Here is a 24,901-nt window from a genome sequence, read left to right on the forward strand (position 1 = left end):
GCAGGTACAGACGTCCGGTTCCAGTCTCGGAATTGTAACTCTCCCGCAGGACATCAGAAAACCCCGAAACATTTGGCGCCGTCTGTGGGGAGAGTACTTCTGAGATGGCATCCACGTTTGTACCGGCTCCTGAAGAGAGACGTCCCCTGGACGACCCTCTAGTTCAGTCGGACCACGATACTGAGAATGAATTTGAAGTTGAAGCTCACACAGCTTCAGACGGGACCCTAAGGGCCCGACGTACCCGTCATACCGAAAGGAGGGAACGGGAACATCTTCAAACTGGAAGTGAGCCAGCAGGCGCACCGCCTGTTCGGCAGCAGCCGACTGATGGGTCTGCTCCCATCACAAGGAACGAACTCATGACCTTCATGAGGGACTTCAAGGGAAAAATTCAAGAGTTGATCAACAAGAAGCCGCCTGCTCTGGACAAGGAGCAGTCGGCTAAGAAACCCTCCACTTCACTGAAGAGGAAACCAGTTCAAGGGCGAGAGGCGACCCCTCATCCTAAATCTAGGAAGTGGGAGCCACCTGCCCTTGATTTCACAAAATACCGTTTCCCTACTCCAGGAAATAGGAAACCTGTTCGTCATATTCAGGCGGACGGGTCGAGGAAAACATACACAGACGCTCGGCTACTGCTAGAGCAGAAGAAGAGTGACCGATTGTCAGAGTCGGCCTCTACTTCAAACTTCCAAGACAGTCTGCGAAATACCTCAATAAGGCATACTCAGTCGTATCATGAGGGTCAGTCAGGCGGCACCTCCCGTCAGTCCGGCTTTCATAGCGACCAGGCGGTACCAAACTTACCGTTTGTACCGCAACAACAGTATTTTTTACAGCCACCTCCGTTTGGTGGACATACAGCAAAAAATGTCCAACCTATGGACTGGCAGCTACGGTTGCTTAGAATTGGTGAACAGCCGTCGGCCTTCTCCAAGGAAATTACTGAAGCCGCTCAGCCGGCCAAAGTGAAAAATGTATTAGTAGGCGCCTATGACGGCACTACTAACCCAGAAGACCATCTGATGGCATTCACCAACCTGATGTACCTTCAAGGGTTGGATGATCCCACTTGGTGCAAGTGTTTCCCAGCGACTCTCAAAGGAATTGCACAACAATGGTTCGGCAACCTGCCGACTGGTTGTGTAAATAACTTCAAGACGCTTGCTTACTTATTCACCTCCAACTTCGCCATGAACATCCCTGCGAAGAAGACGACCCTTGATTTAGGAACAATTCAGCAGGGCGAGAAGGAGGGGCTTCGTTCTTACATCAGGCGGTTTAACCTGATGAGAATACAGATTCAAGGGTTACCGGATGAAGTAGCCTATACTGACTTTTTGAGAGGTCTCAAAGACGGGTCGACCTTCAAATTTGATTTGGTCCGAAAGAGGGTGGCGACTCTTCAAGAGGCCTTGATTGAAGCGGAAGCTTATATACAGGCGACTGATTTTTGTAGTACGGTAAAACAGTCAGAAGGGAGAAGGTCCGACAAAAGAGAAGGACGACAGAAACAGTCGCCAAACAAAGACAAGAAGAGAAAAGAGGTATGGGCGGCTGATTCCTCTAAACAGCCGGCCCAGAAAAAGAAAAAAGAATTCAAACCATACTCCCCAAAGTATGCGTTTAACAAGGATAGCCAATTTATCCTAAAGGAAATCAAGGGACGGATCTCAATTGAGAAGCCGGTCCCCATGAAGGGTTCTGCAAACAATCGGAACCAAGAAAAATTCTGTGATTATCATGAAGATGTTGGTCATCACACCAATGAATGCATCAGTCTCATGCGGCATCTGGACCGCCTGGCTGAGCAAGGTGATCTTGACACTTATGTCAAGAAATCTACGGGGAACACTTCCTCAAAAAAGCAGTCGACCAAAAAGAATCAACAGGCCGACAGCTCCGATACAGATGATGTAGTCGTCTACACCATTGCAGGCGGCTTCTCAGGAGGCGGCCCCACTATTAGGGGCAACAAAGACAATATCAGACGGTTAGATGTAAATTCCGTTCACCAAGAACGGCCCTCCAAATATCCATTTCCTGAGATTGTCATCACTGAAGAAGATCTAGGAGGGGTAAGAGGGCCGCATGACGACCCTATCGTTATTGAATGTAAAGTGGCCAACCAGAGAGTTGGCCGAATCCTCATAGATACCGGAAGCTCCTCAGATCTCATCAGTAGCAAATGTCTGTCGAAACTAAAATATCAGACTGATTGCATACATCCGGCATCCCACCCTTTAGTAGGGTTTGGAGGAGGAGTCGTCCACCCAGTGGGACGAGTGGATTTACCCATCCGCCTGGGCGAAAAAGGGGAAGGACGACACATGGTAGTCCGGTTCCTGGTAGTAAAAGAACTCTTGGCCTACAACATGATTCTGGGACGACCAACCCTGAATAATTCCAAGGCTGTTATAATCTCATCTCTTATGTTGCTCAAGTTTGAGAGGGATAATGGAATAGTCGGGTCCCTGAGGGGAGATCAGAGGATGGCCCGAGAGTGCTATCTCTCGGATGTCAAGCCCACTGTTATGGCCACTGGGTCGAGTGGTGGAAAAATAGACCTTGACAATGTCAAGGAGAGTGCGCCTGTTCAAGAAGCAGGCGGCAAGAAGAGAAAGGCATCCCAGACAGGGGCCGCAAGAAAAGACAGAAAATAGCAATCATTGGCAGAGGAGCGGTCGGATGAATTCCGCCCTCAGCCGACTGGTGAGCATACGGACTTGATCTTAAACGATTCACGTCCTGAGCGAACAGTCAAAGTTGGGACAACTGCTCTGAGAGTCCTGGGTGACGACTTTCACAAACTATTGAAAGAATACAAGGACATCTTTGCATTCGAAGTTCATGAAATGCCAGGCATTAGTCCTGATCTGGCGGTACATAAACTGGCCGTGGATCCGAAAAAGAAGCCAGTACGGCAGAAGAAGCGGAACCATGGCGAAGAAAGAAGTCAGGCGGCAGCCGCCGAAGTTAAAAAATTACTTGATGCAGGGTTCATTCGGCAATGTTACTTCCCAGACTGGGTTGCAAATGTGGTGCTTGTTAAAAAGCCGAATGGCACCTGGCGAATGTGTGTAGACTACACAGACTTAAACAAGGCGTGCCCCAAAGACAGTTACCCTTTGCCTAAAATTGATAACCTGGTCGACTCAACAGCCGACCGTGCTTTGATGAGCTTTATGGACGCCTACTCTGGTTTCCATCAAATTCCTTTATGGAAGAAAGATCAGGAGAAGACGGCCTTCGTCACTGATCAGGGGTTATACTGTTACACGGTCATGCCGTTTGGTCTTAAGAATGCCCCGGCCACTTTCCAGCGAATGATAAACACTGTGTTCTTTGATCAGATTGGGATAAATGTCGAGGCATATATTGATGATATGATTGTCAAGTCTAAACTCCAGAAAGATCATCTGTCGGACCTCCGAGAAACTTTCGCCACACTCAGGCGGCACCATGTCATGCTCAATCCCAGGAAATGTTTCTTTGGAGTTGAGTGTGGGAAATTTCTCGGATTCCTTATCAATCAGAGAGGAATAAAGGCGAACCCTGAGAAGGTGCAGGCGGTCATCGACATGCAGTCGCCTCGTACCATCCGAGAGGTTCAGAAGTTAACAGGTTGTCTGGCGGCCTTGGGAAGATTTCTAAGCCGATCAGGCGACAAATGCCTATACTTTTTCCAGGCAATTAAGAAAAAGGCAAGGTTTGAATGGGGGCCGGATGCTGAGGCGGCCTTCCAGAAATTGAAAGTTCACTTGCATTCCTTGCCGAGGCTGGTCAGCCCTTTGCCCAAAGAAGTACTCTACATGTACCTGGTCGTCTCTGATCATGTGTTAAGCGCTATTCTCCTTGCTGAAAGAGACGGCTGTCAGCTCCCGGTCTACTTTGTCAGTCATGTACTGAAAAATGCCGAGTTGAGGTATCCCTTAGTGGAGAAATTTGGTCTTGCACTCTTCATGGCTGTTAAAAAATTGAAGCCCTACTTTTTGGCACATGCAGTCGTCGTGTATACAGACCAACCTATCAAGCGGCCACTGACCATCATGGAGTCGTCAGGCCGAATGATCAAATGGGCCATAGAAATTCAGAGCCTCGAAGTTACTTTCGAGCCTAGAAAAGCAGTGAAGGGGCAAGCCTTTGCTGACTTTATTGTTGAGATGACTCGTCCTCCGGACTCTCATGTTACAGACCAAGTCTGGAAGGTATATGTGGACGGAAGCTCTACTTCAAATGGTTGTGGAGCAGGCGTCATATGTCAGTCGCCAAAGGGCGACAGGTACGAGTATGCTCTACGCTTCAGTTTTCAGGCCTCAAACAATGAGGCAGAATATGAAGCTTTACTAGCCGGAATCCGCATGTGCAAGGCGGCAGGGGCAAGAAAAATAGACGCCTGTTCCGATTCACAATTGATAGTGAGTCAGTACAATGGCGAATACGAAGCAACCCATCCGGCCATGATCAAGTATTTACAGTCGGCTCCCTTGAGGATTTCCATCTGACCCAAGTGTCGAGATCAGAAAACAACCAGGCGGATGCACTGTCAAAATTAGCATCATCCGCCTCCTGTGATACTCCTCGAACTGTTTTTTGGGAAGTAATGGAGAAGAGAAGCATCGAGGAAGACCCTATTGGAATCCTAGACAGAAGCTCAACCTGGATGGATCCAATCAGGGCATATCTGACAAACGGTACCCTGCCGGATGATCATCAACAGGCGGCAGCACTGAAAAAACGAGCAACCAGTTTTGAAATAATAAAGGGAGAACTTCACAAAAGGGGGTACCTTCAACCCTTCTTAAAGTGTGTTACTCCAGAAAAGGGACGAGAGATACTAGACGATCTTCACTCTGGTTACTGTGCTTCCCATATAGGCGGTAGGACGCTTGCTCAACGGGCAAGGCGGCAGGGCTACTTTTGGCCTACTTTAGAAGCAGATGCGATGGTGATGGTGAAAAAATGTGACAAGTGCCAAAGGTTTGGCAAACTAATTCACCGTCCGGCTACTGACCTCACTACCATTCATAGCCCACTACCGTTTGCTAAGTGGGGCATGGATATTTTGGGTCCATATACGCCTGCTACAGGCGGAAGGAGGTACATACTTGTTGCCGTCGACTACTTCATTAAATGGGTAGAGGCGGAGGCTGTAAAGGGAATCAAGACGAAGGATGTAATTTCATTCATTTGGAAAAATGTCATCACTCGGTTCGGGGTTCCCATGTCTATGGTTTTTGATATTGGTCCCCAATTTGAGACGCCTGTTCTCAAAAGCTGATTGGGTGACCAAGGAATTGCACACTACTTTGCATCTGTCGGCCGTCCACAAGCAAACGACCAGGTAGAAGCCTTTAATAAAATCATCTCAGACGGTCTCAAGAAAAAGATTGAACGAGCAGGCGGCCTATGGGCGGATGAATTACCACATGTTCACTGGGCCATTAGGACGACTAAAAAAGGGGCGACTGGAGAAACTCCATTCCTCCTAACTTATGGTGCGGAAGCTGTTCTTCCAATAGAACACTACGAGCCGACTCTTCGAATAATGCTATATGACGAAGAGGCAAACTGGGAAGCCATGCGCCTGGCATTAGACTCACTTCCTGAAAGGAGGGGCAATGCTGTCTTGCGCCATGAAATTTACCGCCTGAGAATGACTAGATCATACAACAAAAAAGTACACAGGCGTCCACTCAAAGTGGGGGACTTTGTACTTAGAAAAATGGAAGAAGTTGGTAGGGCTAATGAGTCTGGCAAACTAACTCCCAACTGGGAAGGACCCTACCGAATCTGTGGAGAGGTCAGGGACGGTACCTACCGTCTGGGAACACCAGACGGACAACCGTTGCCTCGAACTTGGAATGTAGATAATCTTAAGAAATATTTGTTTTGAATGATGTAAATAGTCAAGGGCTACTTAATAAAAGTTTGCATACTTAATATTCAATTTTGTACTAAGAGGGGCACGCTTACTAACAAACAGTCGGCTACTCTCCATAGTTTTTATTCTTACTTAAGAGGGGCATGCCTGCTGACAAACAGTCGGCTACTCTCCATGTTTAATTTTTATTCTTACTTAAGAGGGGCAGGCCGCCTATACATTTACAGTCGGCTACTCTCCATTAAGTATTTTACTCTATCTTCAGAGGGGCATGCCGTCTGTACCTTTACAGTCGGCTACTCTCCATTGAGTATTTTACTCTATCTTCAGAGGGGCATGCCGCCTGTGCCTAATAGGCGGCTGCCCTCCTCTTACTTAGCATCTGCGTCCACTAAAGGACTAACCAAGGCCACAGGTCGAATGATTAGACCAGGCGCCAAGCCAACTGATCCAATCTTCAAAACTAATACGACATGTCCCAACATCATAGCAGGCGTCCGGCGGCATCCCTCCGGATGAAATTCGTCGCAGAGAGCAGCTCCCTTTTGGGTGGAACATTGCTCTATAAACTAATTACACGGCACCTATACGACTGTCCCAAAGGGCAACCACGTAGCCGTTTTTGAGACAAGGATAACTCTATCACTAACCAAACCAGTGGTAGCAGTTGACATCTGAGTCAGATGACCGCCTGTATTACTTGGGATAAATGCAGGGGGTACCTCTTGAGTTCATAGCCAACAAACATTGGCGAATCAAAAGGTTCAGCCGGCCTCCGCCGCCTGGTACCTTTACTACTCAAGCAGGAGTGACGGCGACTGAGTAACTCCAAAGTTAACTCATAGTAACTCTCTCAAACTTAGTATGGAGCCTAAAAGGTATGAGTCGTCCGCCTGTTTTTAGCAAACAGGGGCTCTCAATCACTACTCCTGCTAGGTTAACAACTTATGAGTTAAAAGCCAACAAACATCGGCGAATAAAGGGGAGCAACCGGTATCCACCGCTTGATACCTCTACTACTCAGTTACTTGGCGACTAGGTAACAATCATGTTTACTTGGTCACTCCCTAAAAATTTTAGTTTGAAACTAAAAAGGTGTTCATACAGTCGGCCTAGACGGCCTAAAGTCTCTAGCCTAAAAGCATGACAAGTAGGAAACAACTTTCCTACTTGGTTAAATTTTACAAATGACAGGACCGCCTGCCTAAAGGGGATCCAACCTTTAAAATGGTTCGAATACCGATTGGATAAATGGCCGACTGATCGTCTAGCCTGGAAACAGACAACCAGTCGTCCAGGGGCATAGGCGGCGTGACTAACTATCCGTACCTGTTTGCAACTATCGGCCATGTAAAACAGTCGGTATAGTGTGTACAATTGGATATCAGAATATTCAATACTTAAACAAATTTGAAGCAAAACAAAAAAAAAATTCATTAAAAAGAAGCCGGTCATCAAAGACCGGCAAAATATTCAGAGCCCCGGCCCCCTGGCTGGGTAAATACGAACAAACGGCACGCAGGCCGTGGGAAGAAGACATAAAGCTTAAGAAGGGGGCAGATCTTCAATATCAGCAGCTGCCGCCTGGTCAGCACTCTTCTTGCTGGACTCGGCTTCAGCTGCATCCTTCTTTGATGCATTACCCCCAAGCGGCACAAGAGCCACTACCGGCTGCTCCTCCTCCAACGCCTCTTCCTCAGCAGCCGCCAACGCCTCTTCCTCAGCAGCCGCCAGGATCTCCTGATTATATCTATCAGAACACTGGCGGTACGTTTTTTCCCATGAGGCAAAGTCGGCATTGGGGAAGAGGCGGCCCCAAGTCAACCGCTGGATTTGAGCAGAGTCTTCCATCATCTCCCGGACCAGCTCTTTCTTTTCTTGCTCGGCCTTTTCCGAGAGCTCCTGAGTAAGACTCTTCTCCTGGGTCACCAGGCGTACCTTTACGCTCGCCAAGGATTTCTCCAAGGTTTCGTATGAGGACATCTTTTGGCGAAGAGGTCTCAGCTCGGCCTTGAGGTTGTTGATGGTCGCCTCTAGCTCGCTATTCCTCTTCTGGGCCGCCTCTAACTGAGCCCAAATAGCGGCGGTAGCCTGCGCCTGATAATAAAGAATATCAATGGTCAGAACTTCATTTTGGGCAATTTGAAACATTGCCTTATCACAGTCAGAGGCGGCCATAGCTTTTGCAACCTTTACCTCTTTGTTCTTCCGGTCAAGCGGCTTGCGAAGGCCGTTCACTCGGAGCAGGGCCTAAGTAAAAATGGGAACAGGCGTCAGTTTCCAAACAAAAAGAGAAAACAGGCGTCCTGGAATTCAAATACTCAAAAATATGCTAAGTATACCTCAGCAAGGACCCCTGCAATCCCGTCTAGGTCAAGGGTGCCGACACCCCTGACCGCCTCCCTTTCAGCTGGAGGAACGACCTTGATCATAGACTTGGCCACCTCGACCTAGTAAAGAAGGGATCAAATCTAAAATTTACAAGGACAATTTCATACTTCTAGGTGGCCCAGCTGGAGTTTTAGAAGAAGTGGCCGGCTTTTTCTCAGCCGCCGCATGTTTCCTGGCAGAACCAGGAAAGCTCGCAACAGTCGTCCTACGGGCCTTGGGGTCCGGCTGTTGGGAAGAAGAAGCTCTTGGAGCGCCCGTCTAAAAAAGAAGAAAAGAGTCAGTATATGCATAAACACAACTCCAAAAAGAGGGTGAAAGGTTCGAAGCCCACCAAGGGTGCCCCCTTGTTGGGGGAGTCGGTTGAAGACTGTTGCATGATGGAGGCCCGCAACATGGCCGCCGCAGTCTTGGAGGCGGTAATTTTGCTCATGGCGTCCGATGCAAAAACAAATAGCAAAGTTAATAAAAGTCATAACAAGAAATGCACGGAACAACAGAGTATTCGACAGGCCGGCTACCTCTTGAGCACCGACTGCTGAGGCCACAGGCGGCCAAAAAGTACTCGTCGTAGAGCCATTTGAAGCTCGGGACGCAGTGCAGGGTACTTGCTCTCGTACCCCTGAAGTAGAGTTCACCTTCGACTCTACTTTGAAGAGTCCTTTATCTAGGATCTCTTTCTTAGCCTTGGGGGGAACAGGCGGCATGCTGCGGCCGCCTGCAAGAAGGGGCGGATTCCTTTTCCACCTGTTGAAGCGCTTGTTCAGCTCTGTGTCTGAGCTCTCAATGATGAGGAAGGTGCTCCGCCAGTCCTTCCATTTGTTTGCTTTACCTCTCGTCATGAGGTAGCCCCTGTGGCTCGTCAATTGATACCAGCCGGTACCGCCTACCTTAGGGGTCCGGCTGAGGTAGTTCATGTGGGCGAAAGCCTCGAAGCTCGACTCCACCCCGTGCAGTTCGCACCCGGCCACATAGCCGAGTACGTTGACCCAGAAGTTCGGGGCTAACTGCCATAACCCCAACTCATACCCATCCAAGATCCGCTGAACAGTTGGATGTAGTGGGAAGCGCAGCCCAGCCTTGATGGCCGCCTCGTAGCAGCCAAAGCAGGCGCCATCATAACTGGTACCAGCCGTCCATACGACTGTGTCTTCTGGATCCGGCACGAACACTAAAAAGCCGGGGCCCATTGTGTGGTTTGCGATAAAGCTCTCCACTTTCTCTTGCATGGCCGTGATCCGGCCCCGAGGTACCGTGCAGTAGTAGGGGGTATTTTGCTCTCGGTGAGAGGCGGATGGCTCCGCCCAATCGTCCCCCTTCTCAACTGCGTGAGAAAGCCTCGCCTCTTGTAGGCGACTGTTTTTCTCTTCTGTGTCCAGGGAAGCATGGCCAGAAGAGCTAGACTCGGAATCGTCCTCTGACGAGTCCGAAGAGGACGACTCCTCCCCTCTCCCGGAGGGGCCAGCCTCCTCTCCTTTAAAAGGAGCAGGAGAGAATGTAGAATTGTCAACTGTAAAATGGGAAGGGGTCACTTTGACTCCTCCCTCAGAACTGCCGGCTTTCAAGCCGCTTTGTTTCACTTCCACATCTGGCGCCTGGTCAGATGTTTCACTAATCGGCACCCTGTGGGAGGAGCCGTCTGAGTTTGAGATCCTGGCAGTCTTTTTTGTTCTGGCCATCATGCTCTGCATAGACACAGATACAGTCGGACTTTGTATAAAGGGCAAAGATGGGTCCAGAAAAGGGCAGGCGGCACTCCTAGTTCTAGATTCAGCCGTCCCCGGTGACCGGCTGATCACTAACCTAGGTCGTGTCGTGTGCTTCCGTGGTGCCATTTCAAAAAAGAATAAAGTAAAGAGAAAATTAAGAGTAAGAGAACCGACGGTTACCTGAACGAGTGACGATTGATGAAGTTCTGAAAATCCTTTGCAGTCGGCTTGTCAGAGCAGGCGGTAGGCAGAAAGGGTCCAAAATGTCAGAGCAAGTTCAGGGGTCCGAATGTTCTCTCACAAAGTTTTGTCACTTCCAGAATTCAAAATTTTGGCGGGAGAATCTCTCGGCCTCTCGCCGAGTGACACCTGTAGCAGGCCGTCGCCTGTTACAGGGCGATACCTGTCACAGGTAACACGTGACCAGTCACGTGCCACTTGTGAGGGGCAAATGATTAGGGGATTTTTCCCCACCAATCACCATCTGACAAGTGGACCCATCAGGTTCCGCCATGTGTCCGTCACATGGGCCAATAGGAGCCTGCCACGTGTCAAGCAATGATCCGTCCACTATGGACCAATTACGACACGACACGTGTCCTTCCCATGACACCTGGGATAACCGGTCACCTAGGCCCAACTTCCGAGGGAAGCCCAATCAGCCCAAGGTTAACCTAAACCTAGATTGACACGTTTCCCGAGGTTATAAATACCTCCCTTAATCCCCATTAAGGGAGATTACGCTAAAAAGCAGATTACACACATTAAACACTCTCACCTAGAGAGACCCAATCACTTTAATTTCCGCATTAATTACTCCTTAATCAAGTACTAACTTGACCGTCGGAGGCGGATCTCCAATCATTCGGAGCATCCGTTTGTTTTGCAGGTACAGGCGTCCGGTTCCAGTCTCGGAATTTTAACTCTCCCGCAGGACATCAGAAAACCCCGAAACAGGAGGGAAATGAACAGTGTAAAGGTCAAGAGGGGTGAAGAATAAAGGGTTGACTTTCGTAGCGGTTGCCTATCAACCTGGTGCAATATGGAAAGATGGGGTAAAGGTTGGTTTAATCTGGAATAATCAAAAGGTTGGTGTATTTTAAGAGAAACGGTTAAATGTTGGATTATTAAAAGTAATTTTTCCTTTATTATATTAGAAAAGTATAAATAAATTCATTCTCATTTTCATTCTCATTTTTGCATATTAGTTTAGGGCTCCGGTTACCCTGGTTTTGGGCTTCAGTTAACGCGATTGTCGGAAATAAAAAAAACTACCACCTTCCTGCCAACGAGGGAAGGTGGTGGGTCGTCATTGAGGGGAATGTGGTGGGACGCCGATCAGGGTGGTGGTGGTCGTTGCCGGTCAAAAAGGGGGCGGATCCCGGGGAGGATAAGGGGTGGTGAAATAGTAAGGGCGTGTTTGTCCATTTACACTAAATGTTGGTTGTGGAGATATTTTTTATGACGGTGTTTAGCAATCCACAAGTATAAATATAATAAATTCATTACCATCCTTGCGTATCACCCATGACATATACAAAATCTTATACAATAATCTTTGTACCATTGTCCATCAATTCACCAAGGTATCCACACCTATTAATACTTGATGACGAGGACATAGGAAGTGGAGGGATGGTGTAATCCCCCATATTTTCTTAGAAAATAATAATTATATATTTTTATGTATACGATTATTTTAATAATATTATAATTATACATAAATACTTTGGGAAGATTTTTTTTTTTAAAAAAAAAAAAAATTACACTTCAATAGCATTTTACTCGCCTTGGGCTATGATCACCATTCTAACCTTACAAAAAAATAAAAGAAGCCCAAACCTCCCAAACCCTCATTTTCTAATTAAGTAAACTTTTTCAAAACCCTCTTTTTTTACTGCTTCCCTTATTACTCCCTCTCCCTTGCTTCCTCATTCACGAAACACACACACACACACACAAAAAAAAAAAAAAAAAGAAGAGAAAACGCTCCACTAGTCGCAGCCACCGAGCACCACCACCACCAGTGCCCACCTGCTGTCGCGCCGCCCAGCCGCCCAGCGCGCCGTCCAGCCGGTTTCCCCTTCTCTTCTATCTTCCTCTTTTCTTGTTTAATTTCTTTTAAAATTTAATCTTTATATAAATTTTTGATTTGATTATGCATATACATGATAAATATTGCAAATTTATTGAGTTATGTTGCGAATTTGTTGAGTCTATGACATACTAAGTATGTGATTAATTTCAGATTTTATTAGCTACGAAATTAGGGTTTAAAAATCGTGATTTTCGCAAGTTTTGGACTTAAACCATGAATAATTGATTTAACTAATTACTTTGTATTTAAACATGGTTCTACCTTTAAATTTTGATGATTGTAAACAATTTTCAGATTTTCAGAAAATCTGATTTTGGGTTTTAAGTATTGATCTTTCATGATTTGGGGGTTTAAAACATGAATGATTAATTTAAGTACTTACCTTGTGTTAATTATAATCCTAACCTTAATTTTTGATGAGTATAATAATTTTCAGTTTTTTTTTTTTTTTTAGAAAGCTGATTTTTGGGTTCAAAGCAGGAAGCTTAGATTATTTGATTATAGTATGTATATAATTATGTTTAAAATTTGATTACCCCGTTTATAAACTAAATTTCAGATTTCAAACTATATATGTATATGGGTTTAAGCTGTGAAATTTGAAAGTTAATTGGGTATTTATGAATATGATTGAACTTTAATCATATATTTCAAGTTTAGATGTATGTATCCCTATATTTTGCTACTAAACTGAAATTTCAGATTTTAACTTTTAACTTTGAATAGCTTTAAATCATGGTTATATGATGGATTTTCAAGTTCCCAACATACTAACGTACTATATAACGATTATTTTAAATGAAAACGTTTATGCGGTTGTTTTATAGTTTTAAACTAAATTTTCAGATTTATAATGTTACTTTAAAGTGCTGAAATTTTATGCTATAAGCTATACTTTTATGATTTTAGCATATAAACTCATAGTTCAAGTACTAATTATTTGATTGATTGATGTATGATTGGTTGAGTTGTTTGTATATGAGTCATCACCAAATTTTAAACTGGTAAATCACGAAAAGTGCAAGAAGGATGAGCAATAAAACTCTGGATTTGTGCACATCTAGAGTAATGACAAACATGGGTTGGGGTTCACAAGGTATTAGCCGTGCACTTTTCAGACGGCCCGTGCACTTTTCAGAGGCCGTCTGATCTACGAGTCTCTTGTTTTAAATTCTTTTAAAATTATAATGAGTTAGATGAGATCTTATACTAGCTATAGCCACGGAGTCGCGCCCGTCTACCATTGGATGTTTATTAATGTCTTCCGAAAGGAGGCATAGGGTTTTCTTATTTAATGTTCCGGAATGGAGCATAGGGGGACAACCCGGTCTATTGCTTAATCCAATCAATTAATGAAGTAATCAATGCTATTTAAATAAAAACTTAGTAATGAGTAACCATGGAGTCATGTGTTCGAGTCAATGTTAATATTGTGAGTGTATGGAATGCTTGTTAGTATCATGCTAGAACTCTTTAAATATTTCGTAACTTGTATGTACTCAGCGTTGCTGATTGCGTGCTTTTGTGTGTCTTTCTTTGGTCATGGCCTTCGCCTTCAATGACCCTGTAATGATCCAATTATTACACTTGTAATATTGGGGAGTAGATTCACCACAGGTTTTTGCATAAACTGTCTTGCATCAGGGTGATGGGATTTGAGTGGAGAGTTGGTTAACCAGTTAGCTTATTTCATAACACAGATTGAATTTTATTTTGGTGTTGGTTCCATTACTTCCTATTTTACTGGATTTTGAATACGGGCCGTTATGGTTCCAACTTGTAAGACTTTGAGTTTTGACTTCCAGTTTTGAAACTTATATTCTTTTTAAAACTAAGTTTTTCGCTGCTGATTTCTGAAACTAGCCTTAACGTTTGAACACGTGGCGGTAGCACTCTAATAATTCTCTTACAGGTTTTACAGGTTATCACAGGTTTTCTTTTAGAGAGAATTATTGGGGTGTTACAGATGGTTAGTCCCTCCATCCCCCCCCCCCCAAAATGGTTGGGGGTTCGATCCTCATCCCCTCATTCCTGTGATAGGGTGGGAGACTCCCGTATCTTATGGTATTAAAAAAAAATAATGATAATTAATACTTGATGACCTTGTCAAATCTATCTTATTCATAGATTTTAAATTGAACTGAATATGTTTTTCAAAATTTTTCCTTCGGATTTGCAGACTAGAGCCAACAATGTATTAGAAGAGGAGGAGAGGAGATGGAGAGTAAAAATTATTCTATCCTTATTTTTGTGTTGAAATTTGGAACACCCACCATGCAGGTATAGAATTACAATTGTGAACAATTAGAAAATTCATAAACATAAACAACTAGGGTGTACTATGATGTCGAAACTCTTACAATCACAATCGACCATATAAAGTTATATGTCACAAACTCTTATGGTTACAATCAACTATATAAAGTATGTCACAAACTCTTACGGTCACAATTTGTTGAGAATCGAGTAACAGATAAAAATAATATCGACGGGAAGAAAATAAAGTTCGAAAATAAAGAAAAATTGGACACAATATTTTTACGTGAAAAATCCTCTTGAACTAGGGAAAAACCACGATCCTACGATCCTGATTTCAAGGGACGAAACGTCACTATAATATTTTTGGGAGTACAAAGGATATGACTACAACTACAATATTAGCCAATGTGTTTAGGACAAAGTGCTACTTTGTACCCTTCACAATGGTACTTCCACTAAGTAATACTAAACACCCTCTCACTAATATTGTGTTTAACTCACACCAATTACTCCCTCTCACACTTGTGTTTGTGTATTCTTCAACACTAATACACTCACACTAGTACTTCTTTTCACTCCAAGTTTTTCTTCACTTCTTGTTTACATACGTCAATTGCCAATTATATAGGCCGCATAGTCGCTTTGGTAAAGCAGTTCGGGTGACAACTCAAGCCTTTTCAACTAGCTACATTAATGCTAGTACCAAAAATTCAAGGCCTATTTGCCTAGCTTAACACCTAATAATTTCACCTTGGAGGCCAAGGTAACATTGCACACCACTTTTCATCCTTCTTTTCTTTTTCTTTTTCATTTTCTTTTACAATACAATAAAACAATTTTTTATACTAATATGTGATTTGAGGAGATTAACCCAACACAATTGACTCACAACAATGGGTATTAATGTCACAACAATGGGTATTAATGTCTCAACTTTCTTAAATCCTCTTATCGTAAAGATGTTGAATGGAAATGGAATGAAGCAAAGGATGATTGATGGTAGTCTATAGCTCAAGGATTGGTTTTTCAGCTGTGATAGCGAGGTTGGTCGCCGTTGAAGGTCTCGAATCAAACGAACAGATTAATAATGCAACAAACAGGTGAATAATGCAATGTAAAGCAGGTACCAATTACTGTTATTCCATTTAATCAAATGTTGTTTGAGTACAAATACTGTACAAGTCTTTGTTTTTTATACAAAAAATTAATGTAATAAAGCCACATTTCCTCTGCACTTAAACTTGTATCAACTAGATAACGATCAATTAGCATGATTTGGAAGGAGAGTGTTCACCAGTTTATAATTGTACTAACAAGTACAGAGTAATAAGCAAGACTAAATGTTCACTGATAAAAGGATTCTTAATTGCCGAACTGTATGTGCAACTGCTTAAGACAAAAGAGAAAGGTTACAGGCTTACAGCTGAACCTATCACACTAGAAAACATATCTACAATACAAGAGAGAACGACAAAGTACGTATGTTAGCCTTTACGCATTTAATATGCACTATTCAAAAATGCCGAAGAGAAGCCACTAAATGGCTAGGAACTAGAGATTAGTCAGGGATGCAGACATAGAATTTACATCGCATTTTGATTTATGCTCCTCCAAGGCAAGCTACGAAGAGTATGAACACAGAACACCTATAAAAGTTTATGTTTCTTGCTAATTACAAGCACCAAGCAAAGTAGTCATCAACACCTCCATCAGCCAAAAGAGCACTCTGCTCGCTTTTAAATCTCTATACCACTCTCATCTGCCATTCTGCCTGCAACAAATTAGAATATACTTAGAATTACTTGTAACAACTAGTAATGAACAAATGTTTGGAATAAAATGGGGATAAAGAAATGGATAGGGACAGAGAATTTATAATAGGGAATCCATAAATCTTGTCCCTTGTCTGGTATGAGTTGAGAAAACAACGAGGATGAATAGCCAATTAATTACAACAGTTAAAGTCTTTTCACCCACATTTCTAAGTACTAACCCCCATACCACCCTCTCCCTAAGTATAGAAATGGAGATATAAAGGCGGTTTCACCCCCATCCTTATCCTTCATTTTATCCCTTAAGCCTTAAACTACATAACAAACATGGTATCCTTCTACCAAACAACTACTAGTGTTTAACTCTTTACTTCTAGAGAGTTGAGCTTCACAAACACACTCACTTTCTTCTCTCCAGCTTCACTCATTAATCTCCATGCAAAAAGGTTAAAGATAACTTTATATTAGGGGGGAAATACCTGTTAAAGAAGGCAAAACACTGCCCTTGAAACTCATACCATTAATAATCACAAATAGAAACCACATTGATATTGACACCCTATACAATAATCACATGACATTTTTTTTCGGCAACCACATGGAATATTATTGGAGCACCTTGCTAGTGATTTGAAGAAATACTATATATAAACTCAAGAAAATTCTTTCAAACATTGATAATTGGGGTCTCTAAAGTTGCTGCCCTATGCAGGGAGGGTTCAACTGATAGTTTTGTTTATTTGGGGTACAAGCTTATGGGAGTCAAGTGTTCCCTTAACCACATAATGTGTCAAGCTTATTCAAACAACTTGCAAAACCCCTCTTGTAAATTCTTGTGGGCTGGCACCTCAGGGGCTTCCGAAAGGGCTTTAGTGGCTTAGGATACATTGTGTCTCCCTGAATCAGCAGGTGGTCTTAATCCTACATGCTTACCAACTTGGAACAAGGCAACCATTTACAAACTTCTATATAGACTTTCCTAAAGAAAAACATAGCATGGATCAGGTGGGTTCATATAAACAGTTTGAGATACAGTTAAACCTTAGAGTCTCACAAATGTCTGCTCCTGTTGGGACATCAAGGGTTGTAACTAATCTATCTGATATGATTGTTCTGCGGCAGGATAAATTCTCTATTAGGAAAGTGTATCAAGACATGAGAGGGATTGTGGAGTGACTAGGAAAAAATTGGTGTGTGATAACCCAGCCCCTCAAAATTGTGTGCTTACTACATAATAGACTACTAAGGGATGTTCAGTAACATGTGACAATTGCTAGGGATTTCAGAATACTCAGCATAAACTAGAAGAAGAAATTAGCTGGATTATGCCTTAGCTAAGGTATGCTTGTGAGCCTATTGGCATGAAGTTACTTTGTCTGGTTGTGTACGAAGTATCTTTAATGCATCCAAAAAAAAAAAAAAAGAGGATTTCACGTACCAGCATCGCAGCGGGTCAAGAACAACCCAACAGCTCCGACTTCCTCTGCCAAAACCGTTGGAACCTTTGCCTTCCATACTCCAAGTAATCAAATTCAATTTCATTCACATGTTGCTGATGAATAGAAAAGTAATGATTCACATAGAATCAGTATATATAGATATGATAATGTAAAGACACACAAATAACTATTATCGGCCACACACTGATGATTTGAGTCACATTGTTGTTCTACCACTGAGAATAGGAGGCAATTAGAAGCTATAGCTATATTTCAATAATATAATTGAAAGAAAAAATTAAAATAGTTCAAAAAAAAAATCTTTATTACCAATTCAAATTACATCTTTGAAACCATGATATAGGAGAGCATGTTGTGCAGGTGGACTTTATTGCAAAAGAAAATAAACCTATAAGTTGTAGTTGTTTAGCAGTTTTGTTTTTCCTTACTTTGGTAATAAATTCCTTTCATTTGCCCAAAAAAGGGGAGGGGGTGGGGGGGGGGGGGGGGGGGAGGGAAAATTCCAAAGTGTATGCTAAACTTATACTCTGGATGGAGTTTATGTCAGAATAAAATAAAATCCCTGTAGTCTTTTCTCCCCAAGTCAATTAAGTTTGAAATAAGATTATAGTGGCAACATTACAAAACATCCTCCATAACTCAAAAAGGAACAATTCTCATGCAGTCTTATTGCACCCTTGAGAATACTCCCATCACTTATTGCTTCAGTAACAATACTACAAAAGTGTGTTCACCTCTTGAGGTTAAGTGGTGATTTCACATGAATTGATAAATAGTAAAATATCATGTGTATGACTACGGTAATGTTTCTGCTAGGTAAATAAGCTTTTGGAGCGTGTGACTTAAAAGTATTAATGAGCTAATAAAAATAGACATGGAGCAAAGAAGGTTAAAGCAATGTTTGATGAACTAATTCATGAAAGGGATACATAATGCTCTGGTAGATAGAATTCCTTGCAGTACTCTAATGACAAAAGAGGGAAATGGTAGAGTAGAAAGTACCGATATTATGCCCCATAGTCCCCACCACAAATGGCTTGCAAGAGTATACTTCTCAACATCTTCAAGCAGCTGTCCGGCTTCACAATCATTGGACTGGCTTCCTGCAAACCATCCATGCACTCATAATCATATGATGTTTGAATTAAAATGACAGACAAAGCTAATAACAGTTGACATTACATTAAAGTTCCAAGTTCTCTTCAGCTACAGCTGCAATTTCACGTAACCCATTCATATATAGTTGGCATTAAAAATGAACATGTGCTAACTGGATTAAGGCCATTCAATATTTCCATCTAGTGAAGGTACATTAACCATCATCCCTGAAAAGGTACATGGAAAAGAAAAGACAGAGGTAGAAATGCCCAAAGAGATGCCAAAGATATAACCCAACCAGAAAGAGGTCAGGCATGATGAACAGATATCTAGCAAGGAAGTTAATGATTCAGGAATATAAAATAAGTACCTGAGGAGCTCAGATATATGTGTATAAACCTTTGACGCTCCTCTAAACCTGCAGTCATTATAAAGTCAACACGAAAGTAGATTACAGATTTGCAGAGAAAGATGGAAAATCTTCCATGAAAAAAAAAAAAAAAGAAAAAGAAATGTGTGAAATACGAAGTAAGTAACCAAGTAATAGTGGCAGATATCCAACAGATGTAACATCAAAGATAGAAAACCACAGATAGTCCTCACCAGGGTATTTGTTATAGTCCAGAAGATGAGGAGTTTCTGAATGGTAGTCAGCAGCCATCTCACAGAAGTGATTGGCTATATCAAATGCAATAGGATTGTAGCTAGAATATTCGTAATCCTATACAAAAACAGAATTAAGAAAATTAGAGGATTCAACATGGGAGGTGATGAGTGTAGAAAAATATGAAAGATGAGATACAAGACGACATTATCCTTGAACATAAAGAAAACCTTCCCATTTTAATCTAAAATCATGACAGATGCTTATTCAACTCCTAAACTACTAAAAAAACATTTTTTTTAGATAATAAGTCAAATAAAATAATCATTGAGAAAGCTAATGTCCTTTCATTTTGGACATTGCAGTGGCTGTCAGTGTGCAAGATTTACAGCAAAATGCTATGACAATAAGCCACCATAAAGGGGTGGGCCACTTCAATTTGGTGAGTCAAATTCAGCACCTAACAGCGCTTGGCAAAACCACTTCAGATAAGAGAAACTCACTATTATAGTTATTGACTTTGTTTGTTCATCCATCATTATGTTACCATACTGCAGGTCATTGTGGCAAAATCCTATGCAATGATTGCTAGTAAGCTTCCTTTCCAATTCAGAGATTTCTTCCTCAAGAGCATTCAAGCGAAATGCCTCAGCTTCTTCTTGGGAGCATAATCGTTTGGCTGTATTCAACCAATTACTGAAAGTTGCAAAGAACAAACAACAGGAGTTACATATTGTTACAATACAAGTATACAACTTATAATCCAAGCAATTGGAAAATGATAGAAAACTACCGTAATCGGTCCCAGAGTTTAATAACTTTGGATCCAGGCATGTCAAGATCATGGAATTCTCTGAGTTTGGAAGCTATAAGTGGAGATATATCTGGATCACGCATATCAGCTGCTGATAATGTCTGAAGTTCAAAAATTAAAGAGCTATTAGCCTCTTCCCAACAACATTTCCATATAATGCAGAATGTCCCAAAACCTTCTCAGTATAGAGTCAAAACCCACATCTTCATCAAGAACATATTACAAAAGGCATGCAAAATAGTCATATGCAGACCAATTCCTCTAAAATAACAAAAGGCTCATAGAGACATATCAGTGGAACAATAAGCAATATTAGTCAGCATTAGAAAATACTATTCGACTAATCTATAACCTATCACAAGCACATCCCTTGTATAAAATAAACAGGAACTAATGACTTGCTTTATCCCCCCTCCAATCTATAAGAAAACAAAATGTATATTATAAGAAAATCAGAGGAAAAGATCCTCTAGTAAGCTCAACAAATTGAAAAAAGGCTGACTGAAAGCTTACTATATGAGATAAACTAGCAAGTGCTAGCAACAGGTATAGTTATCCAACAAGGTATGTAATAGTAATACCACATTATTCCAAGACAAAGCTTTATCAATAACATTCAAAAAGTTTATAAATCTCCCATGTTAAGCTGCCTAAAACTCTATAATACAGTAACCTTACAAACATGCTAGAGAAATTCGTGTGAAAGATCATTCAAAAGGAAATATATAAATGGCTTGAAAAAGACTAACCCTTGCGCGAATAAACTCCTCAATCCTCCCAGTTGAAAAACGCCCCAATAAACGAGGCCCCTGGCCATGCTTTGACATACACTCAAAAGTCTTAATCTCATCCTCCCTATTAAAAAAGACGTCCACACCCTCACCATATATTCTTACTAAGACCTTCCGAGACATTTCCCCAGCTTTGGTTGGCCACTTGATTTGATATACTTCATTGGTCATTGCCCCCTTGAGTCGAATCACTTGTAAAGCATTTGGATCAGCTACATCACTCCATTTTGAAGCTATTGACTGAAGGATCTTCGTTGCCTCTGATGGCAATGGATTTTCTTTATTGGTTTTGGGACTATCAACAGCACCCATGACTAAAATCTGATGACTTTTCTGAAGATGATTCCCATTATCAGGCCAACAATTTAAATCAAGCAGGACTAAATTAGTTTGCATTCAGAGTACAATATGGTTCAAGATACAATGAAACTGAAGGAAAACTAAATACTTCAAATGATTTTACAACTTAAAACAATATATACATGCTATTTACTAGAGGAAAAAAGTTGACAAAAAAACTCAACCACTAGTCCACTACTTTGCAGGAACTACAAAAAATCACACAACCAACAACGGATTAGTCCTTAAAATACAATGATAGCTACTGAGGACAATTTTAGTGTAAGGTAAGATAGAGACATACAAAGCTTAACCATATGCCTCCACAAGCAGATATATTATTCACACTACAGCCCATTTTTTTCAAACATTGTCATCTATTGATTATCTACAACTAGTACCAACTTCGAAGATATCTTCTCTAATTGCTCCCGAATGACGCATGTATGACCAAAAACTCGGGTACATATACTTCCTTCCTTCATTCTTTTATCACAACAATTGAGATTGTACACTTTTCACATACTATCCTTTGACTATTTGTAATGACTTTTACATCATTATAGATAGAAGGTGAAGGTCAGGTCAGTGGGTCGTGTGTGTGCGTGTTTGAAAAAAGGGATAGGCGGATGAAAATATAACACAAGCACAATAATTCTGATCATATACTGCTTGAATAAGACACCGCCAAAGTTGGGACAATTCCTAGTTAACCAATATTTAGAACAATTCAAAGGATGATTTTCCTAGTTAAGAGACTATGATTTTGTCAATTATTTTCACTTATAAATTAATTTCATTTCCAATGTCTATGAAAGTTCTTGACACAACTAGATGGCCAAAAATAAGTTTCCTAATAAAAAAAATAATAGTAGAAAAAGGAACTTTTATTTAAGAACCTACTAATAGGAACCCACCAAATCTTTTTTATGTAATTCTCCATTGACAATTTTTATACGTGTAAATTGACACAAAAGAGCGTAACAACAGGACAATAAAATCTATGATAGGAACAGTTGTGGTAGCCCCAAAAGCATCTTTTTGTGAGAATAATATGTAAGTGCAATACCTTTGTTTGGATATGCTGTAAAATAGAATAATACTTCCTCAAATGTGATATGATGTTTAAGGTTAAAAAGAATGATTCCATGTAATCTTAAACATCGTGGACAAACTATCTTCTTCCCCACTTTTTAGGTCCCACATTTGGATAAACTCATATAACAACTTCAAGACTCCAAGTAATAATTTCTACACCCTCAATAAAAGTCTCATTTACCTTTTTGTTACGCCTTTTGCACAATTCTAACATTTCTAAGAAAGATGAATCTAAATGATAATGGGATTTGATTGACTAAAGGAGAATTAACAAAAGAAAAAGAAAAAGAAAATTGGAGTTTGATTAATCATAGGTTATCATTAAAAAACAAGATAGTGGGATTTAATACCAGTGAATAACTAAGAGTGAATATAAAATTAAAGACGAAATGATTTAGTGAAATGCGACTTTTATTTAGGGACATAGGGTGTAAATGATATACTTGTGTACCCAAAACTACAATCGTAAAATCGCGATATGTACTTTCAGAATGCGAGTAGTGGCACATGAAAAAAATGACTATCATGCATGGAAGACCCGTGCAGGCCCGTCCCTGAGGCAGGGCAGGAGGGGCGGCCGCCCTAGGCCCAAGGAAAAGAGATTTGATTTCATATTGAATTATCTCGAAAAATACATAATTTTAGGGATCTTTGATTCAATAATCAAATTACGCTCATAATTTTCTTTTCTTTTGGATATGATGTTTCATAATCTAAGAATTTGCGAACCCTAAACTTAAAGCACTGATAATTAAATTAGAATAGATCAAATATAAACCCTAGATTGTGAAATTGATGTGATGATAACAACAACAAACAACTTACCTTAGAAGCTGCTTCAATGGGGGATACAAGAATTACATTCAACGGAGAACGCTCCAATGGAGAACGTCGAGTGCGCTTCAATGAAATAACTCAGAGAAGAAGGAAATAGGAATGGAGGCCTATAAAAGCCATGACCCGCCATAGTTATAATATGGGTCTGATAAATAAGCGGGATGGATTTAATTAAACAAGAACAATAACAATAATAATAATAATAATAATAATTAAATTTAATCGGATTTTTCACCAAATAACACTAACAGGGGCGGACCCACCTTTAGTCATAATGGGTCCGGTGACACAGTATTTTTTTTTAAAATAAAATATCAAAGAGACCACTTATTATAGATAGGCGGTCTCTTTGATGCTGCTAACATCAAAGAGACCTCTTATAAAGGTAGGCGATCTCTTTAATGCTGCTATTGCTACTTAAATATTAAAGAGACCTGTTATTTATATAAGAGGTCTCTTTGATGCTGCTATTGCATTTCGCAATTTTTTTGCGCTACTTTTTTTTTCATTAAAGAGACCAGTTATATTTAATAACTGGTCTCTTAAGTTATCTCACTTTTTTTTTGTATAATTTTTTAATAATTTTTTTTCCCTTTTTATATCTTATATTTGTATAACCGATTTTAATATTTCCCCATAAAGCTTATCAATTAACTAAAAAATCATAAAGTTAATTCAATATAATAATTTTATTGTACCATTTGTTTATAACATGTTATTTGTAATATTTTCGACTTGTAAAATTGAATTCTTAAGTACTGTATTTGGTTGTGGTATGTATTTTTGTGTCCTATTTTTGGATTGAAATCAATTTGGTGAAATATGAAAAAAAAATTGTACTTTCACAAATGATCAATAATTGATGGTGACACACTATCTCGGAAATCTTGGATCCGCCACTGACCACTGAGTTATTGCAAAATTCACCATATACCACACAAAATTTTCTAATTCACCATATAGCATTGAGTTAATGTACATTAACACAGAATGCCATTTTTGGTAACTTCCGTTAACGCCGTTAGTAATTAAGGTTAATTGTGCCACGTGGCAGCTTGTAATTGGTTCTTATTAATATTATTTAATTACTTAAATAAAAAAATTAAAAAAAAACAACCACCTTCTCTCTCTCCTCTGACCGAACACCCAGACCACCACCTTATCCCGACATCCCTCGCCGGCACGGAATCCGACCAGATTCCCCCAGTCGCCGGTGCATTGGCCTCCCCCTGTCGCGCCTCTCCTGCCCCCTAAACCACCAGCCCCTTCATCGAAACCAACTCCCTCAGCCCGAAACCTCCTCCTCCTCGAAGAATCCCCAAATTCTCAATCATTCCTCCCAAAACGAAATCAGATAATTAGGGTTTCGAGATGAAGGTCGAAAATCATGGGTTTCTTCTATTCTCAAAGCTTTAGGGTTTGGTTTCGCTCGATTTGATTTCGCTCGATTTTATAGTTGATTTTTCTCAGTTTTCTCTCTTCATTGCCGCCATTAAAGAAACCTTTCATGGGTCATGTCAAGATTTGGGGGCTTTTCTGCCAACTAGGGCTGACTTACGGGCTGCCTTGGTGGCGTGTTGCGTCAGATTTGGGGGTATTCTGGCGGCAAAATTGAGGAGGAAGGGTTAGGTTTGGGGCGTTGTATTGGGTGGGGCGTCGGAGCGAGGAAGGGAGTTGTCGGCGGTGTTTTGGGCGTTTGGAGTTCTGGGTTGGTGGTCTGGGCGGTGTTTTGGGCGTTTGGGTTCTG

General features: G+C 41.3%; 1 protein-coding gene and 1 long non-coding RNA gene across 4 annotated transcripts; one reads left to right on the forward strand and one right to left on the reverse strand.

Annotated features, from left to right (window-relative positions):
• Positions 1 to 11,511: 11,511 nt before the first annotated feature.
• Positions 11,512 to 13,899, forward strand: LOC110737144. Its single transcript, XR_002514344.1, has 2 exons — positions 11,512 to 12,060; positions 13,689 to 13,899. It is a non-coding gene; the product is annotated as an uncharacterized LOC110737144 (long non-coding RNA).
• A 1,766-nt stretch (positions 13,900 to 15,665) lies between these two features.
• Positions 15,666 to 23,317, reverse strand: LOC110737143 (probable choline kinase 2). Of its 3 annotated transcripts, none has more exons than XM_021917519.1 (9): positions 23,143 to 23,317; positions 20,839 to 21,213; positions 20,069 to 20,190; positions 19,779 to 19,971; positions 19,275 to 19,392; positions 19,042 to 19,089; positions 18,576 to 18,676; positions 17,552 to 17,665; positions 15,666 to 16,112 (listed from the first exon to the last, which is right to left on the reverse strand). In XM_021917519.1, exons 2-8 carry the CDS (start codon positions 21,190 to 21,192, stop codon positions 17,567 to 17,569), a joined length of 1,035 nt encoding a protein of 344 aa, XP_021773211.1. In that variant the 5' UTR covers positions 21,193 to 21,213; positions 23,143 to 23,317; the 3' UTR covers positions 15,666 to 16,112; positions 17,552 to 17,566. The 3 variants fall into 3 exon arrangements, 2 of the variants coding, with proteins under 2 accessions (XP_021773211.1, XP_021773210.1); XM_021917518.1 differs by lacking the exon at positions 23,143 to 23,317 and adding an exon at positions 21,524 to 22,726; XR_002514343.1 differs by lacking the exons at positions 15,666 to 16,112; positions 17,552 to 17,665 and adding exons at positions 18,756 to 18,898; positions 21,524 to 22,899 and having other exon boundaries at positions 18,581 to 18,676; positions 23,143 to 23,305.
• Between the last annotated feature and the right edge of the window lie 1,584 nt (positions 23,318 to 24,901).

The sequence above is a fragment of the Chenopodium quinoa genome, unplaced genomic scaffold (genome assembly GCF_001683475.1).
Source record: "Chenopodium quinoa cultivar QQ74 unplaced genomic scaffold, ASM168347v1, whole genome shotgun sequence".
Lineage (NCBI taxonomy): Eukaryota > Viridiplantae > Streptophyta > Magnoliopsida > Caryophyllales > Amaranthaceae > Chenopodium > Chenopodium quinoa.